We start from the raw sequence: 20,633 nt of genomic DNA on the forward strand, positions 1-20,633 counted from the left end.
GTATACCAATCAAGAACTCTGTTGGTAAGTGACAAAGTAATCAGATGTGATGGCGGTTGTGGCAGTTCCAGTTGCCGTCATTATGCAAGTCCCACCCAGTTGCAATGCCCCACAGTCGCATAAAAGCCATTTGCAGGGCTCACCATTTCCTGCTGGCTTCTCCACTGACTTTGCTTGTTAAAAGTAAACAGTGAAGGCTGTGAACATGTGACTGCAGGAAGCTGTCAAGGCCACAGTCATGATACCTGGTAAGTTCTTGTTCAGCACCACACCTAGGAAAGGTTGCCAAATAAGTAAACATTAAATCAGAATATAATCTTTTAAAGCAGGGATAGGCAAACTTTTAACTGGAAGTGCTGCAGTGAGCGGAGATATATTGTTAAAATGAATAGGATAATGACTTCCCATTTTGCTTTATTTCTGGAGGTTATCCCAACAAGTTAGCCTATTTTAACATTTAGAAAAGAAATTTATGACAGAGTTCCATAACATTACAGTGGGATTAAATAGTTCAAAATTTATCACATTGTGTTAACCAAGCTAAATACTTTGTGAATTAAGCCTGTGTGTTTTCTACTTCAAATTAGAAAGAAACTCTTACAGCTATAGGTTGATTATCTCTGCTCTTAGGTATGATCATCTATAATCTTAGAATAGTTTGCATTGTGTTAGAAACTTTAATATTACTGCCTATGTTATAAATACAATTACGCCACCTAGAAAATTGGATGCAGAGATAATCTCTCTTGCAAACATGTCTTGACTTTATACATAATAAGTAAACATTAAATCAGAATATAATCTTTTAAAGCAGGGATAGGCAAACTTTTAACTGGAAGTGCTGCAGTGAGCGGAGATATATTCTTAGACCAGAAAAGCCAAACAATACTTTAAAATTACAGTGATATTTAATTCAGAATTTTGACAGAACTAACAAAGAGAACCCTTAGAAAACTTAACTATTGAATCATGACTCATCAAAGTATATTTCTCAAACAGTTAAAAGTTTGAAGATAATTTTTCTAAAACTAAATAACCCTTGAAAAAGGTATAATTCTAAGCTAGTAAATGTAAGCTGTGTTCCCTACATACTATTCCACAATGATTCAACTTTATTTGCTTCCAACGAGATATAAAAACAGGATTCAGATTTACCAATTATATGAGAAGCTAAAAAACCAGAAGTCCTTTATTCTAAGGGTATTCAACCAATTCCCTAAATCTGAATAAACATGAAGCATTAATTATTTCTATCTTACAATCATACTTTTAAAATCTCATTAAAATCTTTTATTTCCAAAACTGATTACATTATGGGGTAAAATAGTTTACTAAAGAAACCTTCTATTGATTAAAAAATAGCAAACCGAGTGTCTTTATAAGATAAGCTGAGCAGCTTTACTTTCCTTATACAAAAACATTTCAAGCATACTCCTATAATAAAATTCACTTTTGTTAGCCAAAGTAAATAAAGATCCCTTATATTAAGCCTTTAAAACAATTATAAAAACTGAAGAAACGCAAAGTTTTACGCCTAAAATAGTTGTATTGCAAAGTGTTATATCAAAAGTATTTTAAAAATAGTCTAAAATCAGAAATTTGTGTACAGTCATTGAGTTTGAAAACAACCATTCAAACGTTTTAGTTGATCCTGGAAAGCAATGAAGATCAGGGCAGTCTGCCTTAGACAACAAATCTAGTTTCAAAATGTGCTGCAATTGTTTTCAAAAGATCACAGATCTTTTCTAGTTGCTGGCCAAAGACTGATGAATGGGAGGTTGGAAACAGCGGACATGTTCCACCGGTGTGCTTTCTCCATCACCAGATTTCAAATACTTGTCCAGTGTGGCAATAATTTCATCATTCAGGATCTGGAATTTGCGAATTCTCTCAACCATTTTTTTTAATGGCTACAAAACAAAAATTATAATCAGTAAAAGGGAAAGATACCAAAATGACACACAGAGTGAGAAATAAACCTTGGTCAAACCTACCACATTCTTGATGACTTCATCTTTGCCATCATGCTTCTGTACTTTCAGTAAGTGATAACAAAAATCGAGCACATCAAATCGACGCTGCTGTCCCAAGAGCACAATAATCATACAGCCAGCCCAATGCAGCCCATCTCCAAAACATTGTCTACAAAGTAAAAGTGTAGAGAAATCACTACATTATATTGAGTAGGTTAAATCAGGATTCTGGATTCCCAGTCCCAAGTCTGTCACTACAATTTACAATGCTGACTGAATGTTTTGCAGAATTTTGCAATATCTTTTTATTATATGGTACCGCTAATAAGTATGCAGTCAAAGACTATTTCAGAAATGGGTAGGGGCAGGATCCATTCAGGATGGAATTTTAGATTTAGGTGTTAAATGGATGCCTTTAGCATCTGTTTCTTTAACCATTAAAAATGCAAAGGAGGCTTTGCAAAGGAGTAGAATTTTGTCTACTTCGTGTTGGCTTTTGGGGGGGAACAGAAAAATGTCATTTCTGCATCCCTGACTAATACTACTATACACTATTTTTGATTCAGTATATGATCTTTATCTTCATACGGTTCTAAAGAAATAGTTACATGAAACCAGAACCATCCCAAAAACTATAAAACTGATTTGATATCTCCAAAGTTTAGATGCTGAAAACAAAGAATCATTGTAATCATAGTCAACTGTGACTCATTAGATTATCATTTTTGCATTTATCAAACTACATTTAAAATAGTATTTTAACGTGTTGGTCTAACACAAACATTAAAGTCTTAAGACTGACCATCCAAATGCATTTGAGTAAGTATCTGAAGCAACAATATACAGTTTGCTAATATTTGCAAAGGAATTAAGAGTTTAGTAATACAGTACATTCTTAATTCCTTTGTTATATCATAGTCATATCTAACTTCAGAAATAAAAATAAAGCACTATTAAATAGCAATGCTATTGCCAGTATTTGGATACATACTCGACAGTAAATTCATGGGTTCCCACTGGAATACAGTATACAAACTGCATTGCACTCCAAAGGCGGTGAAATTCCACGCACTCATCTACGTGCATCACACCATTGCTAGGGAGAGGACCACGCCATATGGGATCATCCAGAAATATTCGAATCCTTGTTAAGATGACTTCAAACATAGAAAGTCCACAGCAGAGACGCTCCTTAGTTAGCAAATCTCCTTCTCTTGCAATGGCAATTTGCTATAATTGCAACCAACAATACAGTATCAGTCTATAAAGAACGTATTAACTTGAAAATGAGCTACTGAGTTTCAAATAGGATGGAAAACGATACTTTCCCATCCTATTTTAAATTGTTTAATTTAGATGAAAGTCATACAAAATAACGTACGTGTAACTAAAATTTGAAAATAAAATGTATACAATATTAACATATAATCAGCTCACTCTTTTAGCACATTAAATGTACATGATAGAGAAATATACTGATCCATCTTCAATTTCTACAACTGAAAGACATCAAAAATCAATAAAGATTCAAATCCATCCTTTTGACAGAATGTGTTGTTTTCTTTTCACCTGCAGAGGCTGATTCTCTTCACTGAATCCCAAGCTCATTAAACCTAGAATGCTACATAAAGTGTTATATTTTGGAGTGAAATTCTGCTTTGTTTATATCATTAGCTATTATGGTTTCCCCAGTGTTGTATTAATAGATGTAGTCATTGAATCCAAAAAGAGCCTACTAACATTTCATTTTTTTTTCTTCCTCACACTTTATTTTTTTCAAATCAACCAAACGTTTATCCATTAGTTGCCATGGGAATTGATCAACTGGCTTGTTGCCTAGCCCGGAGGTGAGACATACAAGCAACTGGGACTGATGCAGAGGGCCACCACCCTGTCTCCCCATCACCAACACGCTGCCCACTACCCAGGTCCCTGCCAATACTATCTCCCCCCTCTACTGATGCTCTGCCCCCAGCTGACACCCCCTCTTCCACTGACACAGATGCAGGCTCAACAGGGACAGCCCACAGACCAAATGTGGCCTGTAGGCTGTAAAATGCCCGGGTCTGCCCTAGCCTGATGTGGGCTGAGAGTGACTGACCCAAAGTTACCTAGCTGGCTTTCAAGGGTAAGGTAGGACTAGAACTCATGACCTCCTGTTTTTGAGCCTGGTGCCTTAATCACTGGACTAAGTTTGCTCCCAACATTCCAAATATATCTGTATATCTCAAATAAAATGGCACAAAATATTTTTAAAATACTCCTTAAGCCATCTTAAGCAAGTCTTTTTCTCATGAATGGAATTAACAAATGAGAAAGTTATTTTCTTTTGGAACGTATAAAAATTGAATATTCAAGGGTTTTTTTTTCTCCCAATAAGAGAAAACAATGTTTTTGTAAAACTTAAATACATGTAAGTAAAAAGGGGGGCTGGGAATCATATTTGATTTTCATTAACTCATAGGCATATTTGTGCAGTTTCTTGGTATAGTATGAAAATAGTTTTCACTCCCTTTTGTTTCAGTTTCCAAATTTACTTTTACAGCCCTGTTCTGCCAAATAGTTTCTCCATCCAAATATTAATTGTGGCCAATTTTATTTAGTTATAAATCACATAATCTGGCAAGCTGGTGGTGTTGTATGGCACATAACTCTCTAAAATTTGAATTATGAATCCAATAAAATCAAATCTCATTATTTAGAAATTAATTACTAATTCAACCAACATAGGATGCCAAAAAGCTCTATCCTCTACATAGTGGTAAGCAAGTAGGTAAAATGGCAGTTCTGTAAAAAACGTAAAGACTACCTGAGGTGTTCCCAGTCTTTCAATCAATGGAACAAGGTGGAGTGGAGCATATTTTGATTCTAGTCTCTTCATTTTAGCATCAAGTCTTTCCCCCTCTGGAAACAGACAAAGAGAGAATAATGTGACTTAGTTTTCATTTATTCATTGTACTGTTCTTTTATCCCAACTTTCTGCACTCGGAGTCTGAAGGAGGCTAATAAAGCCTGTTTCAGCTTAATGTTTGGTTTGATTTATTCCACCACCACATTTTGTACATTCGAGAATACAAAATAAATACTAAACTTCAGAGCTTTTTATTTCACTCCTAAAATGGAGCTGTGAAGTTTAAACATATATTTGCTGCCACATGCTTTTTTGTATACGCAGAAAAACATCCTAATTTTTAAAATGCACATGGCTTATACATCTTGTGAAAGGAAATGTTCTGTGGCAAATATCTGACGAAGATGACACATGTTCTTAACCATCTACTAAGCAAGAAGAAAGACCTATGACATTTCATTTTGTAAACTAGCAGGATATGTAAATGATACCAGAATAAAAAGGGGGAGAAAGTGCTCAAAACAAAACTGAAATGAAGAAAAAATATAAAGTGCAGAAAGTGCCTTCACTTCATTAATCATACTAAGTTTTTCCAGCCATTTAAACTGCTTAATCTGTTCTCTGCACAATAGATATGCACTACTAATAACAAAGCTTTATTTAATTCTGATACAAATGTGTGCTGTGCTTCATTAGCTTTTTGTCTTGATTTTGCAGTCCCACAATGACAGGATAATTTGGCATAAGTATTCCGGTTGGAAAGCCATAGGAAAAAGCATACCCTTGACATGAATTCTTGGTAAAATATTCTGGAATGGCGCTGCATGCAATAGATCACAAACTTCCTCCAATGACTGCAACAAAGAGAATAAAGATATAACACTAGAGAGCGGTGATTGGGAATCTCTAACTGCAACACCGAGGTTGTTGGCTGATTTTGAACTGAAGTAGCAATATCCCAAAAAGAGAACATTTTCCCCATGGTTTCCTGATGGAAACTGGCCTGTGCCCCCATGTATAGGAACAGTTTCATAAATGAGGGAAATGAAAAGAGAAATACTGCTGAGGATCATGACTAATCCCACTCAAATAACCAGCAGGAATGTATTGACAACACCGGAGTAGCAAGTATTACATTTTTTAAACTTGCAAGATATAATGATATTTTGGTAGATTTGCCTCTGTCTAAAAGTTGCTATCAGAATAGCAAAGTAGTTTCATGGGCAGAATAAAATTTTATTTTATAAGTAAAACAATCCACATAGCATAGTTTATCAAAAAGCATAACACAAATTATTAATTTCCATTGTTCAAGCAGCAGATGGAGAGATGTCAACTGGATATAGAATTAAGCTTTTGTTTTCAACGTTATTCTAAAATTCACTATCTCCCCTAGGACAGTTTTCATAATAGAACTGAAAATCCAGGAAAGTAATGACAGGGCTTTCATTTTTAAAAAAAAGGATCTTCAAAATGTACTAAATTTGATAACTGTTCATTTCGACGCTTAACACCGATGAAACTATCTGTGCCAGGAGGTTGTTTTATATTCCAACAGCACCAAAATTCAGGAAGGCTACCTTCATAAGGGAGCAAACAGGGTTGTTTTCAGAATATACTTTCAATATGCGGAATGAATGAAGCAAATATACAGACTATGCTGTGGGAATTTACAGCACAGGTTTTTCTTCCCAATGATTATTCCAGCTAGCTAGGCAGAACTTTCAAGTAAGAATATACAGTCACCACCATGCAAAGCGCCATCTTTTTATACATGTATGTGTCAATGCAAATAAAAAGGGGCAAGCTGTCAATAACATAGTCACTACTGCCATCTTAACTTCTTTAGCCACCCACGTAGATACCTTAGATCAGGGTTGTCAAACTCGTGGTCTGTGGGCCAGATGTGTCACGTGCTGTCTCCGCCCCTGCCCAATTTAGCGAAGGGGGGGAATCCCAATACGTCACGTGACTCTACCCTGACACTGAAAGTTTGACATCCCGGCCTTAGATGATATACAGAATTGCTGAAATGCTAGGAAAAATTACTATTGAAGGACTGCTTCTCTATGGAGAAGCAGTCAAGTATATATAATATTTTTAAAATTAGAAAACATTTTACGAGCACTTAGGTGCAAGAAGAACCATTCTGATTTTTCATTACTCATGTATCTTCAACACTGATAGTGTTTCAGAGCTTCTCTGTAATTTCTCTAAAGATTTTTATTTTTCAAAGTTCTTTTTCTAAACCAGACAGTAGAGGGCATAAAAGAAATAGGACTTCTCCTTTGAAGGGAAAAAGACCCAAAGTAATTTGTGCACATTTTGAATCTGAATTCTTATGAAAAATGCTAGAATTTCTTCTTCACAATGTTATTTTTATAAATAATTAAAAAGTATTTGAAAGTTAAGGCTCTTAATTGATGGTTGATTTTATGCCATCATCTTTAATGTATGAAGCACGCAGGGAAACAATAGCACTGCTTGGTTTCTGCAGCAGGGGGCAAATGCTGAAACATGTATGACAATGTCAATATGAAAACGGTCTTATGTACTTGGGGCACAAATATGTAATTGATGCCTTTGCATGATGGCCTAACAGTACATACTGTGTGCTCTTTTGGCTTCATTGTACTATAATCTGTTATTGACACTGTGTTTCCACACCTACCAGGCTCTGCTCAATGAGGAGACAGAAGAGAATAGCATTTCCCACTTCTCTCAGATTTTGGAAACACACAGTTTTCAGTTCAGCATACTCAACAATATCCTTGAGCTGATGATGAAAGAATTCCAGAATTCCTAAAGAATGTGGTAATAGGAGAAAAAGAACGAGAGACAGACAGACACAGAACAGAGAGGCAGAGGAAGCGAATAAAAGGTCACATCAGTCAGCACCACAGTATGCTGTTCACAGAAAATTAGTATTTTTCCTCTATATTCATTACAGATAGTCCTCGATTTAAATGATTCATTCAGTGACCGTTCAAAGTTACAACAGAAACTTGAAAAAAATAACTTATGACTGTTTTTCACACAACCATTGCAGCAGCCCCATGGTCCCATGATAAAAATTTGGATGCTTGGCAACTGCTCATATTTATGACGGTTGCAAGGTCCCGGGGTCATGTGGCAACTTTTTGCGATCTTCTGACAAGCAAAGTCAATAGGGAAGCCAAATTCACTTAACAACTATGGCAAGAAAGATCATAAAATGGGGCAAAACCCACTTAACAACAGTCGTGCTTAGCAACGTAAATTTTGGGCTCAGTTGTACTCATAAATCAAGGACTACCTGTATCCAGATAAGGAAGCCATAGTTGTGATATTATATCCCACAGGCCTAAATTCTATCAAGACAATCTCTTTTCATTTAGAATGCTCCAGGATACCAGGATTGATCCCTTCTTGAACTGTTGTTCCTCCCCGCCCCCCCTTCGTACATATCATGGCTGGCTAGGGAATTCTTAAAATTGCCAACGTTGGACACTCCTCTAAATCTTGAGATTATTGTTGTATCCATAATCAATAAAGGTCAATTATGGAACCCCTGATGCCTACAAAATATATTGGAGGAAACCTGAAAATATATTACTCCAATCTATCACAAACTGAAAACTAAAATATAGCAATATTAGTCTTTTTAAGCACTATGTAATTGTTTATTAAATAACCCAATAAAAAGAAGAAACAAACATTCATTAAAATTGAACTTACCTGGGGAGCCATACTCATGTCTAGGCAACCGACAGATTTTGGGCATTACTTCCATTAAGGTCTTTACATACTGAAGAATTGTGCCTTGTAACTGAGAAAGCAAATATAAATAATATTGCTAAATGAGCATAAATTGAACTGAGGTTCATAAGAAACAAGCAATGTTTTAATCGTACTACTATTTTAAGCAGGGTTCATTTGCATAAAAATGTGAACATTGCCATGTTAACACTGCTTCAAAGTGAACATACTTATGATAAGACATACAAGTGCAATAGTTGTACAAAAAAGGCATTTCATCTCTACATAGGTACATTTATGTATTTAAAAAAGAGTAACGATTGAGTGAAAACATTAATTGTATTGTTTACTGCTAATACAAGATGTAATTTTAGGCAAATTAGCCAGATATGACTAAGCATACTTTGATGATATCCCCTAGAAAACAGTGGGACAAGCTGAATTCCCAAAATGAAATGGTAAAAAGATGTCAAATATTTTCATTAATAAACTAAAACTTCCTGTGACTTTCTTCTTTCATCCATACTATAGTATGAAATTTTATATTTCAAGGGAAACAGCCCTAGAATAATGTTTATGCTTCTAAGAATCATATAATTAAGAATGATTTTCACACAGAATTACAATTCCTATTTTCATACCATCTCACTCATTTATAGTCACTGGCTTTCCCAGAGATACTCCTTTAATGGCTGGAGCAGTATGAATTGTGATCCAAAATATGTGAAGAACATAAAATTCAAAACCTGAGTGATTAAATGAACTTGAAGAAAGGGTAGCTTTTTCTATTTTATTGAAATAAAAATAATCCACATACCAGACTCTTGACAACTTTCAGTAATTCTTCCATCACCACAGCAATCCCTTGATATCCCAATAGTCTGCAAATCACTTTGAAATGAGGGGGGCCTACAAAGTTCCTATAGTTGCTATAAATGCTGGAGTATGCAAGATTCAAAGCCTAGAGAGGAGAACAACATGAGTCATTCAAATCAAGTTAGAAAGTATTTCTCCTTTCATTACAAAATATATAAAATATTTTAATATTTTATATATTTGAGCCAGCAATATTTTTATATATGTGAGCCAGCAGTGTGCAGCAGCTGCCAAAAAAGCCAACACAGTCCTAGGCTGCATCAACAGAAGGATAGAATCAAGATCACGTGAAGCGTTAATACTACTTTATAATGCCTTGGTAAGGCCACACTTGGAATACTGCATTCAGTTTTGGTCGCCACGATGTAAAAAAGATGTGGAGACTCTGGAAAGAGTGCAGAGAAGAGCAACAAAGATGATTAGGGGACTGGAGACTAAAACATATGAAGATCGGTTGCAGGAACTGGGTATGTCTAACTTAAGAGAAAGAAGGACTAGGGGAGACATGATAGCAGTATTCCAATATCTGAGGGGTTGCCACAGAGAAGAGGGAGTCAAGCTATTCTCCAAGGCACCTGAGGGTAGAACAAGAAGCAATGAGTGGAAACTAATCAAGGAGAGAAGCAACTTAGAACTGAGGAGAAACTTCCTGACAGTTAGAACAATTAATCAGTGGAACAGCTTGCCTCCAGAAGTTGTGAATGCCCCAACACTGGAAGTCTTTAAGAAGAGGTTGGATAGCCATCTGTCTGAAACGGTATAGGGTTTCCTGCCTAGGCAGGGGATTGGACTAGAAGACCTCCAAGGTCCCTTCCAACTCTACTATTGTATTGTATTGTAAAAGAATACTTTAAGGGACTCAAGTTACATTTAATTTTAAAAAGTACAATGATGTTTGAAATATATGATACTTTCAGTTAAAGGAACAAAAAGAATGAATTTTGTAATTAATTAAATGCAATTAGTCCTGCAGATAATCTGAACCAATGCCATACAGCAGTGGTGGGTTCTGGATCCCGTTGCAACCAGTACAGTGAAACAAGGCCGGGCGTCCACCACGGGCATGTGTGCGGCATGCATGCAGCGCGCACATGGGTACCTACCACCCCTGACACTCCAGCTGCTCGGCGGAGTATCGCGCAGGCACCGTACGCTCTGTGAGCAAATGCCCCGATCAGCTCAAATAGCGGTAAGAACGCTGTACCGACGGGAACTGGTCATATCCCACCGCTACCCTACAGGGTTTAAAGGTGGTAACTATATCCTAAATTGCACTCAGAAAGAAACTGGAAGCCAATGCAGCTTACACAACAGCAGTGTGATATGGGCAAACTCCAAGGTACTCTGAACTATGTGTCCCACACTATTCTAGACCAATTGTAACTTTCAGGTGGTCTTCAAGAAGCAACCCCAAGTAGAGCACATTACAGTAATCCACTACCCTTCTCTTTTTCTAAAAAAAAACCTTGCAATTATTACAATGAATTACCCATTACGTCTGGCAAAAACTTGGCCCATGATTTCTACTATTTTATATTGTAAGATTTTAGAGATAAAACAAGTTAGAATATGAATTTGCCATTTAATGCATCTAATATACTCAGTAATGTATAGGAAAATCTTTTACGTGTTAATATCAGCCAAATGTTACAAAGACTGTTTTGCCGCAAGAAATATAACAAGATACAGATAATTAATAGCACTGTGAAACAAACTTAAGAATAATAAAGCCCAAATGCTCTTTCTAATGTGATATTTCCCTCCCCCTCGGTCCAATGGTTCAGTACTGGTGTCACTAAAAAAATGAGAATTATTCATTTGAATCACCAATGAAGCAAGCAGAGTCTGGCAAGAGTGGTTCACAATGCCTTTGCATTAGCAAATAAGAAAAAAGGAAAGTTTCCTTAGGGAACAGAACAGGCTGTTCTTGAATGGATGTAAGTAGAAGATAACATAACCCTCATCACAAGAAACCTCTGTAAACAAAAGGTCAAAGAATGGGAAACGTATTGAGCAAAAAGCATGTAGCAGCAACTATGAATCACGAAGAAATCTACTTGCTCATTTGCAAACTATCATATTTATTTGACTATTTTATGACAAACTCAGGATTTTTACTCTGAGCATAATTTATGGAATTTGAGTACTCCTAAGCATTTGCCAATATTAATAATTTAAGGGGAAAATCCTGTGAAAAATACATTTGTATATTTGTACATCTGCATTGTTTTCTTGAATATTCAGATTAAATAGGTGATTTAATTATACCGTATACAATAAATTCTGATTCAGTTGCATTTCAATTTGGAGCAAAACAAAAAAAATCTGTGTTAAAGACACAGAAATTATAAACTGCAGAGAATTTTAAGAAGTCAAATCCATAAATTATGCTCCTTGCATTATATCAAACCTTCATTGTGGTTTTTTCCTCATTACAGCATTAAGTAAGTCCCACCTACTTGTACATTATAAACAAATAAATGCAGTATTGTATCATTCAGCAATCAGTACTTTTAGTTCAGTCAAGGATCAGTTTTACTCTGAGAATGTGCCAACATAAAATGGGTGATATAATAAAATAAGTTTAACAGTTTGGATAACCCCTTTGCTTCACTGGAAAAAGCTTAGACCAAATGAGATACCTTCTAAGAGGGCTACCTCTATTATGATCTCATTTTCTAGAACTAGAGATGAACTTTCTTTGGAGCATAGCATTCTCAAGCTCCTTCATGTAGACACAAAACTGCTAGGACATAAGTGGATCATTTTATCTGCCAATGGAGTGGTCTGATAATCAACTTTGAATGGTCGACAACTGCCCGTACATCTGTCTTTCAGAAACAAATAAATAATTATACCCCACAAGTTATAAAGTGCAACTATTCTTAAAATGGACCCCACTGAAAAAAGTACAGACTGCAAAATTAGATATAATACCCTGTTTCCCCGAAAATGAGACTTCCCTGGATAATAAGCCCAATTGGGATTTTGAGCACATGTGCTAACCTAAGTCCCCCCCCAAAAAAAATAAGCCTTCTCTGAAAATAATGCAACACAGCAGCAGCCATGAGGTGACCGCTCGCTGCTTGCTGCACCTCAAAAATAATAAGACTTCCCTGAAAATAAGGCCAAGTGCTTATTTCGGAGGTCAAAAGAAAATAAGACCCTGTCTTGTTTTTGAGGAAACACGGTACATAGTGCTACAGAATGAAAATTATGAAACACCTGCTACACGAAAAACAAATAAGGAAAAATACGAACCTTTGATCCATGTAGATATTGAGGCTGTGCATTGGGCTGCTTGTCTCTCTGGAATTCCTGAGAAAATGGTAACACTGTTCGAACAAACCTATGTAAACCAAACAAGGCAACTGTCAGGCTCCAAAAACCAAGAAAGACATGGGATTCTTTCAAGTAGTTTTCTTTATTTTTCTCACTAATGGACAGAATCTTGCCAAACTAAAACATGCTACTAACCCTAGAAATATACTCTGGGAATTATTAGGGAGGATTGTCTTCATCCTTTTTTCCCCCCACATAAGCTGTCTGAACTGAGTTGTCTCTTGATCATCTAGATTGCACTCCCTCCCTGCTGGCAATCCAGACTATATTCCATCACAGCAATGCAATTTATAATTGTGTAAGTCCCACTTTAGTCATGAAAGCATGTTAGATTTATATCCTGCTTTTATTTTAAATTGGGAGCTCAAGGTGTCACACTTAGCATTCTTCTATTTTTCGAGACAACAATTTAGTGAGGTATGTTGAATTGAGAGAGAAGCAGAGACTAGTCCTGTGAGCTTCTGTGGTTGGGAATAGACTGACATGTGGGTCTCGTTGGCAGTCCAACCCCTTAAACACTATACCAGACCTTGTGCCAGTCCAACATTTTCACCACTACACCACACCAGACCCTATTCCTTTAAAAAAAATCAATTCTGTATTATTATGTGAATTATGAGAAATATGACGGTGGAGTTAATGTGTCACGCAATAGAAAAGCATCACTACAAAAATATTAAACGCTAAGATATGTGGAAAGTATGTGACTTCACAGACTAACTAGAAAAACATTATTTGTTTAACTGAGATGCCTTTCAGGATAAAAATCTTTGATGCTGATATAATTATAATACTATCAATTTTTGGTTTTGCTTTGTTTTCTGAGACTACCCAGTGCACATGATATATCAAAATCTCACTCATATATTCATCAAAGTTGGATTAGTATGTTTTATAGATGGCTAAATCAAAATTTAGATTCTACACTCCCTTTTTCTGACATATTGCTTAGTGAAATTCAAGAACTGGACCCTTAAGTTCTCTTCAGTTTTGTGGAATTGAAATAGTTCTTAAGAAGCTAAATATTCAGTCTCTTTTGTCATATTCAGACTCTCAGTACCTCAGACACTGAGTCAGGATATTGAAAACTGGTCCTGTACAGTCTGAAGTAGTTATGCACAAATGAATATCACCAGCATACAACTGGAGTGGTACATGCCAAAACTGGAATACAATCCAACCAGGTTCTTCCATTTGTACAAGACCTTATTCTACTAGACACAAAAATGACAACATAACCCTTGCATATATAAAATATTATCGCTGCACGTTACATGCAAGCACTGGCAGAACTGCTGCCTTTTATTTCTTTTTTAACCTTAATTTTTTGAATCTACCCCATTGTTCTAAAGCCTTTCTTTTACATAGTTTGTTCTAATTAAATGAGATCAAAAGCTTTATTCATATTTGCTCCCTCTGCATTCATGAATAGTGAGGCTATTGTATAAAACCTGTAGGCTAGAATCGAATATCATGCTCCACATAGTACAAACAATTTTAACAGCACAAGCACATATATAAAAATGCACACAAGAGAACACATAGAAATATATAGTAACTACTGGGAAAGAAGCTGCAAAAAACTAGGAAGCTGTTAGTATTTTATAGGTCATTTTCCAATATTTATGCCTCAAGTCAACTGCTGAACCTCTTTCTTGAAAAGGATTTCAAATATTTTTTTAAAAATAGAAATCCCTGTCCACAGAAAGCGCTGATATCAAGAATCATGTGCTTAAAACCTTAGAGTTAAGTTGTCTTAACTTTTGTACCAGGATCATGAAATTAAATACAGTATTAGAAAAAAATATTTAAAAATTGTCGCACTAACCTGTTGGTTGACCCATTGTAGCAATAATTGGGAAGAAAATCATAGTTCAGTTCCCAAAAGACGTGTAGAGTGATTCTTCCATAGGGAGCAGATACATTATGATTGGCTTCTCTGAACATAGCATCAAAGCTGTCCAAAGTCATATATCTGCTCAGGAGCTTGTGTGTCATCTTGTTTATTTCTACTAATCCATCCAACTCCTGATAATTTTTCATGGACAGATAAAAGTCATAAGGAGAGGGAAAAAAATCAGAATTTTCTAAAAAATCTAAAGCATTAGATCTTTTTTAGTGACTATGCACATTAGAAAAATGTTGATCTATGTTGGAATTATTTCTTGCCTATTTAGTTCAAATGCATATAATGGACAAAGAGCCAGAGTCTCAAATCATTTTTGTAGTAACAATTTTAAATATATGATATGCTGGCTTCCTATCTAACTGGAAGTTCCTAAACACTGAAAAGCCTATACAATGACATGTTTCAATGCCTTTCCCTCAGTCGCACTGGAAGATATTGAAATATTCTTTTCATGAACTATTTTAGGTCCTTGCAGAGATGGTCAGATGGGAACTATTGCACATGTTCTTCTCCACTGCACATATTATTGAGATGTTTGCAGCTCATATATTCACCCTTTATAGATAGTCCTGACTTACAACAGTTCATTTAGTGACCAAAGTTACAACAGCATTGAAAAAAAGTGACTTGTGACCATTTTTCACACATGCAACTATTGCAGCATCTCCATGGTGACGTGATCAAAATTCAGATTCTTGCCCACTAACTCATATTTATGATGGATGCAGTGTCCCTGGGTCAGGTGATCACCTTTTGTCATCCTCTGACAAGCAATGTCAATGGAGAAGCCATTGATTCACTTGACAATTGTGGCAAGAAAGGTCTTCTTAACAGCATCTATTTTAGCCTATCTCTTTAAGGGTACCAAATAATTCCCTTTCTAGAGTCTACCTTTTCTAATCATCAAAATCATACATCACATTTATTTTTTATTTTTTTCCTGCGAAAAGTCCATGAAGTGATTTCCAGTCACTTCACACAAACATACAGTATTTCCAACAGCATTACACAAGGAGAATACATGAGATCTATTGTAACTTGGTCACTGAATAAATGATTGTAAGTCAAGGAGTATCTGTATTTCTTTGCACTGATCGTATTACACTCTTACATTAACTTTGTTATCAATAACAACTGGCTGAAGGAACCTTGTCAAATTTGACATTTTCTGTTAACTCCAGACCCAGTGGGACATTAAATCCTACTGTATTTCAGCACTTACTACAATGGAGGTCAAATCTTCACTTTCAAAACGCCCAATTGCCAGTTCCATTGATTTGTACACAGCTGCTGAAATTCTCTGCGTGATCAAGCGATTCAGATCAATTGACCGACCAAGAAGCTGAAGGAAACAGACAAAAATATTAAATGAAGTTTTCATGTAATTATTCCGTATCTGTAAAAAAAAATGTCCTGAGCCCCACATACGTTAAGGTATGTTTGGTTTGCAGAAATGTTATGCAACAAGCCAAATAAATTTCTCCAGATCACAGTACATTCCTGAAGATGGAAATGTCACCTAAATGAATTAATTCTACATGCTCAATTACATTTATACATTTTACTTGTACCAGCAACCACATATTAAAAATAGACACCTATTCAAGTAATCTTTGATGGGTGAAATGTAGCAGGTGGGGACCGGTTGCGCATGCACTTAAATAGTTGGGGGCGGGCTTATTTTGGGGGGAGGGCTTATTATGGCACATGCTCTGAAAAGCCCGATTGGGATTATTAGCAGGGCATGTCTTATTTTCAGGGAAACGGTATTCACAGGATATACTAAATTATAGAAATATTCATTATTCACATTATCAACTAAATAGTGACATCTATAGACCCAAACTGATGTCCAAATCTGGTTCACTTTCATACTATGACCAGGTTTACCTTCCTTAACCCTAAATTAGCTGAGCCTGAACTGGAAGGGGTTTTAGCCAAAGGTTGACTTCCCCTAATCATCTTTGGACAAAGAGATGCAAATAGAACTGCTGTTCTCAAACATGCTTTCAGCCTCTGAGGTGGGAATGGGAAGAGCCCATTCCCACCTCATACACAGGATTAAGGAGATTGAGCTACTAAGTATTCTTTTAATGTGAATCATGTTGAAGTAAAACAAAAAAGGAAACTTCAGACAAGCATTGGTGAGGTTTCTTGGACATGATGGTAGTTGTAATCAAAAGATGCAATGAAAGAATAATATACCAACCTGGACATGTCTCTGTTTTAGCAATGTTTCATATCGATTAGATGTTAGCAATGGAATTGTTGCACCCTGATTCTTACATTCTGATCTTAATCGTTTATCCAGAAGTAGGCTGCACAAAAGTGAGAATATTAAATAAGACTCTATAATAGGGGTTATCTTTTAATATCATTATGTCAGTATTTTAAAATAACACAGTAAGAAAATAACAGAGTTGGAAGGGACTATGAAGATCCGATCTACTGCTCAAGCAGAAGATCTTACGCTGTTTCAAATGGTTGTCCAATCTCTTCTTAAAAATCTCCAGCGGTAGAGCATCCAGTTTCTGAAGGTAAGCCATTCCACTGATTAATTGTTCTAACTGTCAGGAAACTTCTCCTTATTTCTAGGTTGGTTCTTCCTTTCATAAGTTTCCATCCATTTGCTTCTTATTCTGCCTTCAGGTGCTTTGGAGAATAAGTTGACCCCCTTTTCTTTGTGGCAGCTCCTTAGATATTGGAAAGCTGGTATCATGTTACCTTTAGTCCTTCTTTTTATTAAATTAAACATACCCAATTGCTGCAATTGTTCTTCCTGAATTTTAGATACCTTTGGTCTCCGGATCATCTTTGTTGCTCTTCTCTGTACTCTTTCTAGAATCTTAACATTTCTTTTACATAGTGGCAACCAAAACTGGGTGCAATATTCTAAGTGTGGTCTTACCAAGGCATTATAAAGCGGCACTAACACTTCACATGATCTTGATTCTATCCCTCTAATGAAGCCTAGAAATGCATTGTTTATTTTTGGCAACTGCATCGCATTGGTGGCTCATATTTAAATGATTGTCCACTAGGAAATCTTTCAATGTATGGCATACATCCAATGTATGGCAATGTAAATAAATTTACCACCTAGGATATTGTTGAACTACAACTTTCAACATCATTTACCATTTGTCATGCTGATTCAGATACTGGGAAGGCAGTAACTGAAAGGCCCAGGCTAGCCCCAAACTTTAATGGAGTCACATACCTTCCTGCCATAACCTTGTAATATGCAAATATCTGATCTGCCAATTTGTAGACAAACTGATCAAAACATAAGTTGACCTAGAGAAAATATGAAAGATTAGACACTTTACTCAAATGCATTTTCTTTTGAGCATTTTAAAATGGAGGATGAAAAGGTACCTTCCCCAGCAATTTAATCTGTATAATCTATCTTCCAACTGTAGGAAATGTGTTCCACTTACAAAATTATTAAGAAAATATCTATGATATTCAGTTTGTTTTCTGCATGTGGCTTATTAAACTATAAACAAATGCACCTGGATATTCTAAATTCAGTACTAATTCATCTGTTCATATTTATTTTCATATTTATCATATTTATTCACCTTCATTTCATTGTACTTCTTAAAATATTTTTCAGACAAGATGGCAGAGTCAACTAACTTACATTTCTGTACTAACTGAATTATTTTTCCTACTAATCTCTACATTTTGAACAAATTTATTTTCCCTCTGCCAGTGTATTAATCACTGATCAGGCTTAGTGGCTCAGTTTACGTACCTTATTAGGATGCAAAGAGATTGCCTAGTTTTGCCTTATCATGTTTTGAGAACATACTATACTTAATTGTGACTTATTCAATATATCATGATTAAACAAGACATGCCCTAGCACAGGGGTGTCCAAACTTGGCAACTTTAAGACTTGTGGACTTCAACTCCCAGAATTCCCCAGCCAGCAGAGCTGGGGAAATTACTTATTATTTTGGCCCATTATTCCTCAGTAAAAATGAAATATTTTTCTGGGCTGTTCCTCTATTAATTTGAGCTGCAGATTTGAAGATCCTATCCTTGCAAGTCCTATACCTTTCAACACCATTCATACAATTTCTTTTAACTTAACCTAAGTATTTATCTTCTGTATGAATTATTTGTTGTCTTATGACTTACCTCTGCCTCAATTTCATCATAGAGAAATTGTTTCTTGAATGTGGTGAGTGCATAATGAGCACTGTCATTATACAGGTCCAAAGAATACAGGACATATCTAAACAAGAGATCAAAACACAGAGTCAGTGATGTGTAAAATATTCCTATGGCTTATCTTAATATACCAAGCTGCTGTTCAAGAACAAAACTGTTTATAACTTTAATGAGAAAAGTACAGCATTTATCTGCCCAATACTTTGTATGCAAGTAGTCATAGAAAGCTATTGATACATCATTTTGTACAAATTTCCCTGCACTTAAATAGTTTTATTTATTTTATTCATTAGTTTTATCTGCTGCCTATCTTTTTAAAGAGAGCTCCCTATGCTATTGGGAAAAGGAGGGCTAATCAATAGAACACATTTTACAAAACCTTTCTCTGGACCAAAAATTTGACTGTATATACCTAAGAATGTGCTTACATTCTTTTTTCCAACTGGAGCCCTTATAGATTCCTGGCACAAACTTAGGCCACAGGTGGGAAATGGAAAAGAGAAGAGCAAAGAGGAAAATTAAGACAGCAACACTGACCTTATTCCTGTTACCCATCCAGCAATAAAATGATTGATTTCAGCAAAAGAATGAAAAGCATGAAAGGAAGGATCCAGGCAGATTTCACCAATTCAAAAGAGTTTGTAAATGGAAAAGTGAAGCAAACTCAAAGGGCCCAACCCTCTTTCCTCTCTTTCTTATCTTAAAAGGGGGACTCTATTTCATAATTCAAATAATTTTAAATACTCTCATCTCATTTCGACTAAAATTTAGTGATTACAAGTCAATTATGAAACAAGAAGAGAAAGAACTTTATTAGCCTTACTCCATCATTGATGCTTCCTTGGTCTCCAATATGTGGTCAGTTAGAATCCAAGGCATAGACATCTCAATGGGGAACTGGATTCTTCTGCCCATTGTGAGCTCCAGAAAGAATTCCCTGAACCACAGCTGGGACAAATCACAGCACTGCTGGAGGGTTTCTTATTGAAAAGGAAATGATACCGAATTAATTTTGATTGAAACCAGGGAGAAAAGCTCCTTTAATAGTGCAGTGTTATAGAAGCACAACCGCGGAAGAGACACTGCAATAGCGAATGTGAAGAAACTGAAACCAGCATTCAGATGGAGCGCCTAAAGAGTTACTGTAAGCCGCTGCTGCTGCTGAGACAAATAGACACCAAAAATACAAAGGGGTTTCTTACTGAAAACTTTGGCAGAGGAAGTATCATCAGTTTTGTAGTACAGATGTTCTAAACCATTCTCCCAATTTGTGCTAAATATTGAGAACGTCACATTTTCAGCCCTTGCAAAGGAAAATGGAATTTCTTGCAACAACCATCAATTATTATTTATTTTACCTGATTAGATTATTTACCTTACCGCATTTATTTCTCTGCTACAATACGCACTGAACAGATGGATACTTAATGAAAAATATATGTGTATAGGTGTAAGTAAAAGGAATAGTTAAGAACAAGTAAATTGTTTTCAAAACACAAAGATTCCTTCTGGACTGCCATAATAGAAGTGTTTTCAGTAAGTTAGAACACTGATTCCCAAACATTTTATTGAGAGACTCTTAAGAGTATTTCCTGGTCTCTAATATAGAGTAGAATTTTAAAGTATAAGGTAACCTAAAAAAATGTAACAGAGCCCCAAAAGACATGTGCATCTTTCAACTCTGACTAGCATTGTGTACATCAGGGGTGTCCAAACTTGGGAACTTTAAGACTTGTGGACTTCAACTCCCAGAATTCCCCAG

At 35.9% G+C, this 20,633-nt stretch overlaps 1 protein-coding gene across 2 annotated transcripts in view; it reads right to left on the minus strand.

Moving 5' to 3' along the window:
- Positions 1-886: 886 nt before the first annotated feature.
- Positions 887-20,633, minus strand: part of CYFIP1 (cytoplasmic FMR1 interacting protein 1) — a 51,676-nt gene continuing 31,929 nt past the window's right edge. For both annotated transcript variants that reach the window (XM_081947656.1, XM_081947655.1), the window contains exons 17-31: positions 19,695-19,851; positions 18,839-18,935; positions 17,910-17,986; positions 16,899-17,007; positions 15,912-16,031; positions 14,609-14,808; positions 12,700-12,787; positions 9,380-9,523; positions 8,542-8,632; positions 7,496-7,626; positions 5,606-5,678; positions 4,783-4,877; positions 2,965-3,203; positions 1,995-2,142; positions 887-1,910 (exon numbers count right to left, since the gene is read on the minus strand). In XM_081947656.1, coding sequence (XP_081803782.1) covers positions 1,746-1,910; positions 1,995-2,142; positions 2,965-3,203; positions 4,783-4,877; positions 5,606-5,678; positions 7,496-7,626; positions 8,542-8,632; positions 9,380-9,523; positions 12,700-12,787; positions 14,609-14,808; positions 15,912-16,031; positions 16,899-17,007; positions 17,910-17,986; positions 18,839-18,935; positions 19,695-19,851 — 1,934 coding nt within the window. In that variant the 3' untranslated portion in view covers positions 887-1,745. The remainder of the gene's footprint in view (positions 1,911-1,994; positions 2,143-2,964; positions 3,204-4,782; positions 4,878-5,605; positions 5,679-7,495; positions 7,627-8,541; positions 8,633-9,379; positions 9,524-12,699; positions 12,788-14,608; positions 14,809-15,911; positions 16,032-16,898; positions 17,008-17,909; positions 17,987-18,838; positions 18,936-19,694; positions 19,852-20,633) is intronic.

This window comes from Natrix helvetica, assembly GCF_964273705.1.
Source record: "Natrix helvetica genome assembly, chromosome: 3".
Lineage (NCBI taxonomy): Eukaryota > Metazoa > Chordata > Lepidosauria > Squamata > Natricidae > Natrix > Natrix helvetica.